Source organism: Triticum aestivum, chromosome 3D (genome assembly GCF_018294505.1).
Source record: "Triticum aestivum cultivar Chinese Spring chromosome 3D, IWGSC CS RefSeq v2.1, whole genome shotgun sequence".
In the NCBI taxonomy this organism is placed as follows: domain Eukaryota; kingdom Viridiplantae; phylum Streptophyta; class Magnoliopsida; order Poales; family Poaceae; genus Triticum; species Triticum aestivum.
The window spans coordinates 105,958,613-105,966,872 of NC_057802.1; the positions used below are offsets into that span (position 1 = coordinate 105,958,613).

General features: G+C 41.8%; 1 protein-coding gene across 1 annotated transcript in view; it reads left to right on the forward strand.

Moving 5' to 3' along the window:
- LOC123077715 (probable RNA-dependent RNA polymerase 3) overlaps positions 1-8,012 on the forward strand; it is a 37,345-nt gene extending 29,333 nt beyond the window's left edge. The window contains exons 12-19 of the mRNA XM_044500017.1: positions 1,967-2,115; positions 2,270-2,492; positions 3,359-3,584; positions 4,097-4,248; positions 5,088-5,247; positions 6,183-6,321; positions 7,183-7,358; positions 7,448-8,012. Coding sequence (XP_044355952.1) covers positions 1,967-2,115; positions 2,270-2,492; positions 3,359-3,584; positions 4,097-4,248; positions 5,088-5,247; positions 6,183-6,321; positions 7,183-7,358; positions 7,448-7,696 — 1,474 coding nt within the window. The 3' untranslated portion in view covers positions 7,697-8,012. The remainder of the gene's footprint in view (positions 1-1,966; positions 2,116-2,269; positions 2,493-3,358; positions 3,585-4,096; positions 4,249-5,087; positions 5,248-6,182; positions 6,322-7,182; positions 7,359-7,447) is intronic.
- Positions 8,013-8,260: the final 248 nt, after the last annotated feature.

Sequence of the window (8,260 nt, forward strand, 5' to 3'; positions counted from 1 at the left end):
TCCAAACAAGCTGGTCGGGGGCATCCGAGAGCAAGAAGTGTTCGATCGCCTGCCAGACTTGCACGTATTGGCCAATCTCGTTAATGCCAACGGTCCTATGAATGTCTTGTGCCCAGCTATGGCCCTGTATACCTTCAATCCTTATCGGTGGCATTACAGATTATGCACAATAGTCAAGTGAACTTATTTTGTTGCGGTTCACTGTGATTTTGTGTGGCTATGCTTCATTTCTCCTGTCCCAAGTCGTTTCTAGAATTCCGGTTGAAACAAGTCCCTCCTAGGTTTAGTTTCTCCTTTGTATCAGTCCTACAAAATAACTGTCAAAAATTGTATGTGGTCGCAACAGGGAAAAGTCTTTTCAATTTGAGGAATAAGAAAATCTGAACCCACAGAAAAATCTCCGGAGTTTCTCATTTTCGCAAAAAAAAAACGTTCCAAGAGTTTGCACTGTATACTCGATTCTTTTCAAAGGAAAGCACATATTCCAAAAATAGAATGTTCTTGGTTGACTTGTTATTCGGAATTTATTTTATAATTTCACTAATAAAATCCTTCCTTTCTTGCTTGGTTTGGAACGTTAATGAAACCCACTGGCAAGTCCGGTAAACAGCAGGTTGAGTTTACCCGGAGTGGGGTGTTGATAACTTGATATCGAACTTAGCTTTGGTGCCTTAGAAGCTCTGTCCCACAAACCTTTCAAATCACCGCACTTGTTCTTCATTTTTCACACCTATACAAATAAAAAATATACTCTCTCCGTTCCAGATTATATCGCACATAAGTTTTCTGGGCATATTCCATATTGTAGTGCGTAATTGCAGCGCAACCGATTTTGGATGAAAATAGCCTCGCCTTATCCCCTTCCTCCCGCACCAGCACCACGATGATTGAGGACCACAGTGGCTGGAACGACGCATCTCCCTCGCCGCCCTCTTCCTCCCCACCACCTCCGGGCGCACAGCGGTGCTCCGGTGAGCTCTGGATCAACCTCCTCTCCTCTGTGCCGACGAGATCCAGGAGATAGTGATGACGAGGTGGTCAAAAGTGTGATGTGTGGACACCCATGACCCGTGGACGTCGGTCAGAGCGCACCATCGCCCGCCTGTGAGAGTGAGCCACTCCGAGCACTCCGCCGTTCGCCCATCCACCTTCCATGGGTGCCAATCGACTTCCTCAAGCGCTGTCTACCTCTTTCTTGGTCTTCTCCTCCCAACACGGTGAGCAGCTTTGCGTTGGGTTCAAGGTCGATGCCAACGAGGCTGGGCGATCATTGGTCATGGAGCGGCAGTACGCTGGCGCTAACTTCATATGCGGTAGCGGCGGCGGCTCACAGGTGCTAGAGGCGCCTTCTGCGCCCATGGCCGATGGCTCCGCATTAGCCACGGCCGGCGTCTCCGCGTCGAGCGCGTCCATGGGCGGCGCCGCTGCGTTCTTGGCTGCACCCCCGCTTGCCTGGCCGGATTTGCTTGCTGGTCGTGGACACTTGCGTCATGTGAAACAGAGGCCGGAGTACAGCGTACTAGTACTTCTTACACGTGGGCTGGGGACTTTCTCGTCCAAAATTTAGCGCCAGCACATACATTGGTACCTGGGCTAGGAACTATGCGCACTACAATCTGGGATGGAGGGAGTACATGTTAATATCAGGAAAAAGAAAGCAGCGGGTTTTTTCTTTGACGGTTAAACATGCTGTTTAGTTTTTTTAGCTATGACTAAGATTACTTGCTTTTGCTCGATAGTTTAAACTTTTTGATGAGTTCATTTCTGCATGAAACTTGATGCGGTAGCATTTGGCAACTCATGGTGTAAGACTTTGGTGGGTATTGGTTAAGTGGGGAGGTAAGAGCGTATTAAAGTGTGAGCAGGAGTGCCTACCTTTCTGCAACAGATTAAGCCATGTGAATTAGGACATGTTGATTGTGCTTGGTTCACAAGAGGTGTAATATTATTATTTTTGTTTCCTCAGCACTAAACCAAAAAGGACATTAACATCAAAGCTCTTGATTGCACTACTTCGCTATGGAGGAGTTAAAGAAGAGTTCTTTATGGAGCTTCTAGAAAATGCAATTGAAGGGGCTGAGAACGCTCGTTGTGATTATGAAGACGCACTAAACAGTTAGTAGCATATGTTCCATGCACTACATTTTATGAATTGCCACATATATGTGCTTCTTTCTGCTCTTATCTTACTGTTAGGCTATGATAGTCTGCCATTTACATTCACCTGCTTGCATTTGATACAAACCTCTTTTGGATCTGGTCCTTGCAGTTGCATTTGTCTATGCGGACATGGAGGATTCGATATCAGCACGAATGATTTTGTCTGGAATTCCACTAGAAGATGCATATTTGCAGTCCAGGCTGGCTATCATGGCTCAACAAGAAAGAAAGGGAATCAAGCAAGGAAAGCTACCAATCAGTGATTGCTTTTATTTGATGGGTACAACAGATCCTACAGGGAAACTCAAAGCCAATGAAGTTTGTGTGATCCTGTAAGTGGCAGACATACTCTTTTCGATCTGCATGCCTTTTGAATTCTGTTATGTGTATATTCCCTTGATCCATGATTTTACTGGTCACACCATTTAGGAGTTTCTGAAGACACAGCTATTTTATTGATATTTAATGTTTATGAAGAAACCTCAGATAGGCAGCCCTTGGGACCGCACATGCCCTTTTTTAGTAGAAGTGTGCCCACACGACGTGAGGCTCTCACACCTCTGCTATTTTGTTAGCGTGTATATTGTACTCACAAGTCACAAGGATATGCATATTCATGTGTGCGGACTGGAAAGTATTTTTAATTACAGTTCTAGAAATGGGTGTGTTAGTTGACCTAACTGTGCTTCTGGTTGAAAAGAAGAGTTGTTAACCACTGATAATCATAATATGCTTTCATTATGACTTAATTCTTTGATAAAACTGATTATAAGATCATAACCATATGTGGGTATTTGGGGCTTCAACCTGTTGTCTTGAGGGAGTATTTTAATGTCATTATTCCTTTCGGTTGGTCAGATATAGACTGACCTGACGTTATATAGTCTAAAGGGAGATTGAGATTTAATTTGTATGACTATTTGTAATTAGAAAAGTCTGTAAGAGATATTTTGGGTTCCTAAAAGGTTTTGATATCGTGGAAGACATTACAAACGTCCATTCTGTAGATGGTCTTAGGGTCCTTAAAACATCGATCGTGGTGCAGCCATTATTTATTCGAGTACTGCTGATGTTTGAAAGCAGTTCCTTTTTTTCTGCATCTAGATTCAAGAATTTTTTGTTTTCTCAAATAAAAAACATTTCTTTTCCTCTCTCCTTTTTCTGTTTGTTACTTACTTTATATGCTTTTATTAAACAGTGACAATGGACCATATTGTGGAAATGTGCTTGTCTATAAACATCCTGGGTTACACTTTGGTGATATACATGTCTTGACATCAAGATATATCGAGGATATACATGACGTAGTAGGATATTCCAGATATGCTATACTTTTCCCTACCTCTGGCCCACGATCTTTGGCCGATGAGATGGCCAATAGTGATTTTGATGGGGACATGTATTGGGTCTCAATAAATGAACAGGTCAGTTCATTCCTAATTGACATTTTATTTTGAATCTTCATTGGAAAACATTATCTTCCATGGCCCGTTTCAGACCTCAATAACCAAAGTGGCCCTTCTTTTTTCAAGGAAAAGCGCCACTTTGGTCATTACCCTTAAAATATTAACTATGTTAGCTTCTTCATTTTTTACTTCAGCCATTCATGTCCTAGCATTACAACTAATCACTTATCCTAGTCGAGCCTTTGGCAGTTTCTGAACTATATATAGGTTTTCTAATACATGCTTTGTTACTGTTAAGCTTCATGCACTAGCCAACGCAACCAAAAGTCCGAACTGATGGAAAGGGCTAGTGCAGTCCACATATAATGTAACAGTTACCACATTGGCTACTATAGATCATCAACTCATGTGTATCATTGCAGTAGTGATGAAGCATTAAAAAATGGTTTTGGTATTGTAGCAATAACACATTATGCCTTTTAACCTCTCAATGTATTGTCCTGCTTTGATTGTAAATATGCCATTTTCAGTTATTAAAGCAGTTCAAGCCTTCTAAACCATGGGAATGGGGCCAAGTAAATAAACCAATACAGGCCGAGAAAAAGTGTCTTCTGGATTTAGATGAACCCCTGCTCGAGAGGAGTTTGTTTCATGAATTCTTAAAAGCAAGATTTGCACGCAGGTATTCATATCAAGTTGATTTATTATTTTTCTGATTTATGCTGATAATCATTACAAATTCACAAGTGTCTGTTTTTAAAACAGCACTTCAGAATGTATGTGTCACTAGGATACAATTTTCTTCTGAAGATGAGTTTTGCAGCAAGAATCTTATTTAGAGGACAAATTTCTTGTTACGCTGCTTGTGCATGAGACCGGGGATTGGCGTATATGTTACGCGTGGCTTGTGCATTTTGATAGGTGAAAAATGTAATATAGCCATCATTCAAATGAATTAATTCACATGTAGCTGTCTTTCTTCATTCCACCTGGGAAATGCTTCGTGTTCCCTCCGTCCCAAAATTCTTGTCTTTGATTTGTCTACATATGGATGTATTTATTCACATTTTAGTGTTAGATACATCCGTATCAAGATAAATTTAAGACAAGAATTTTGGGACAGAGGGAGTACATGTTATCAGTCTCAACTGGAGCAGACCCTATCTGTTGGGTAACAATTTCAGTTTTTTTTCTTCTGATTTTACTGTTCACTCGAGCTCATTTGAGCTTGAGCTGAGAAACATCACGACCGTGTTGTATGCCCTATTTATTACTGCTTGTTTAGTTTTTTTTCTCGAGAAAACGCAAGAAGAGCTTGCATTTCATTGCTTTATTTTTGAGTTTTTCACATGGTTTTATTTCTTTCCGGCTTTTACCTGTTAATGTTTTCAACTAGAAAAATAAAGCATGGATCCGTGTAGTTCTTGGATTCCTGCTGTCAGCGGCCTGCTAAACTATCAATATACAACCTTTTGTAATATTGTATGATCTAACTCTTGTTTGGAATTTTCCTACTTTCAGTAATGCACTTGGCGCAGCAGCTGATACTTGGTTAGTATATATGGACCGACTGTTAACAGATGGTGTTGATGAATATGAAAGTAATATACTAGAAAAAAAGATAAAGAAGTTGGTTGATATTTATTATTTGGCCCTGGACGCTCCAAAGGCCGGGACCAAGGTTAATTCCATTCCTGTGTTTACGCAATCTGTAGTTTCAAATGCTTTTATGCACTATACTATATAGCTCCATGTGCATCACCCTTCCATATTATTGTTTATTATCATATTTAGAATTTAACTGCTAGATGTCCAGATATCATCCGTTTGGCTAACATCTAATAGAAGGGAACTTGAATGAACTGTTCTCTTATAAAAGATAGACCACCTTGCCTAATTAATTAGGTGTATTGTAGTATCCAGCATGGTTAAGTACTCCCTCCGTCTCATAATATAAGAGCGTTTTTGACACTAGTGTAAAAAACACTCTTATATTATGGACGGAGGGAGTATTTTTTTAAATCGGACTTCAAATTCAATATGCACTAGAAGTAAAAAAGGAATAGGTTTTCTGATGAATGGTGGCAGTTATCCTTTTATTTTCTTCTTTCATTTTGCTTTACCATCTGTCAGATTTTTCACATTTTTGTTAGTGCTGACACAGAATGAGTTTGAAATTTTACATAGTTAGAGTAAATTGCTAGAATGTTTTGTCAGAATAGTTACATATTAATTTGGTTCTTAAACTAAACACAGCTGCATGACCTGTATATATTTCCCCTCCCTGCTCTCTCTTAGTTCTCTCTCTCCTCCCCTGCTCTCTCCTGTATATATTTCCCTCTCATGTACATATTTTCCTATTAATATATTTACTGTCAGGCCCTCCCCTAGGGTTTTCGCTAAAAAGAAAGAGGATGATCTGTACCATATGTTGGTTACTCGTTTGATACTAGCTCCGTTCCTAAAGATAAGATGTTTTGCAGTTTAATTTAAACTGCCAAAACGTGTTACATTTAAGAATAGAGGGTGTACCTGTAAGGCAAAAGTTGACCACATGCAAAGCATTTATACTAAACAGTTTTAAGCCTTTTCTAATCATCTTCCTTCCCTCAACAGATCAATGTCCCTGCTGAGCTGACAGCAAAAAAGTATCCACACTACATGGATCGAAAGGAAAGCTACCATTCGACATCCATACTAGGAAAAATTTATGACGAAGCAGAAAAAAAGCAATCTGAGAAAGTTGAACCAGTCGGTAAGTTGCTACTTCATTTAGCTCTTTCTTGTTGCGTTTTCACTTCTATTTTTATTTAGCCAGTTTTTTTACATTACTACAGTATGTAACTTCAATCGCTAGAGCTTTTGTGTGTGTGTGTGTGGGGGGGGGGGGGGGGGTGTTGTTCATGATATGAGATCTTCATTACCGAGGTGGCACATCTCAGATGTGTTGAGATGCTGTCAGATGGGAGAGCGGGTGGCTGCGATGTGAAAACAGCGCAGTAGCTGGAGCGCCAGGGAGGAGGCCAGATAGCGTGGCCAAGCTCCGCCGCGCGTTGCTGCCGTCGAACTCGACACGCACGAGCTCCTATGAGGAAGAAGACATAGACGCAGGAACGTATAGCGGAGTGAGGGGAAGCTCCAGGACAAGGCTTTCAAGGCGAGGAGGAGGTGGTGGCCGCGCGGTCGAAGAACTGCAGCGTCGTTGGCATGAACTGAGCTCTGGCTGCTCTCTCGGCATACAGGAGGAGAGAGGGGCTGCGGCTGACGAGCGGGCCCCACTGGTCAAATACCGCTTTGACCTCGTTCACGTCAGCAAACACCTGAGCAAACCCACCTAACACGATTTCTGAACGGTATTGTATAGATAAGGGGGTTAAGAGAGCAGAAAGAATGGTCACAGGGGGTTATGTGAACCATCCATTCTGTTCAGGGTAGTAAAATGGATTTTTTTTTTCGAGAAGAAATATAGTGACAGCAATATGGCAAGACCAGGGTCTATCCTTTTTGTTCCGATGGCATGCAGCTCCTGATTTTGTTGTTAGCTGTTCGGTCAGATGACATTAGGTACTTAAAAAACAGTAATTTCTTGTTTGTGTTTTGGTCTTGTTATAATCAGAGATATCGTTGGACCCGCGTTTCACGGCGAGAGCAGCATCTTCAGGATACAAGTACCTGAACCTCTGGACAGGCCGTTATCAGGAGTACTTGAACGAGAGTGGGCCACTGATTGACAATCAAGACAAGGAAGAAACAGACCTGAAGTTCAAAGAACTCTACCTAAAATACAAATACGTAAGTTCCCAGTCTTCTGCTGGACAACAGCAGCAGCATAACCGAGGCTCCTACAAAAGCATTCTGAAACGGCTCATTTCGTCTTGCAGATGCTCTACGATGCCGCTGAATTCGAGCAAACGCAGAGGAACCTTGACGAAGTGTTCGACGAGGCATGCACAATCTACCAGATCGTCTATGAGAAAGCAGCGAGGTTTAAGAAGGCTGGGAGATGCAACTTCGTGTGGAATGTGGCGGGCCGTGCGCTGTGCCATTTCTACGCTCTTGAGACCGAGGGCGACAAGGTGCTTGTCCCGTTGACGGTCGCTCGGAATCTTGCCAAGAAGCGCCGAAGGTAGCAGCGATTCAACGGGCTGTGAATTTGACTCCATGTTGTATAAAGTATGTATCTATTGCGGCGGGTAATATCAGGTGTGGACGTTTCAAACCTATATATGGGTTCAGTGTAGGCTGTATATATTTTTACCCGCTTCAAGCTGTGGTGTGTAGTGTGCGCTCGAAGTGCGTGTTGATATGTATGCATCTATCTACGTATTGCTACCAAGAATCCCACTTGTAATCAGAGATTGCATGCCATTCCCTGTTGATTGCATGTCATCCCTCTGTATGTATATTTTGATCAGAACCATAATGTTAATGCAATGCACCGTGTATCCAGATACAATATCACAGTGCAAGCTGGTGTTGCTAGTTTTGGTTGTTTATACTTGGTGTTTGGTTCAGTGCTGTTCTACAAAGAGGATCCAGTGCACTGAACCCACTTTCGGTCGCAAGCGAAAAGAAATAAAATACTTTGAAACAAAGCAAATTCACAGTTTAGTTTAAGAAAAAAAAGCAATTTGACTGTATTGAGAGCGTGAGGCAAGTGTTTCATATCTGTAAATCTTAGTAACGACGTAAAG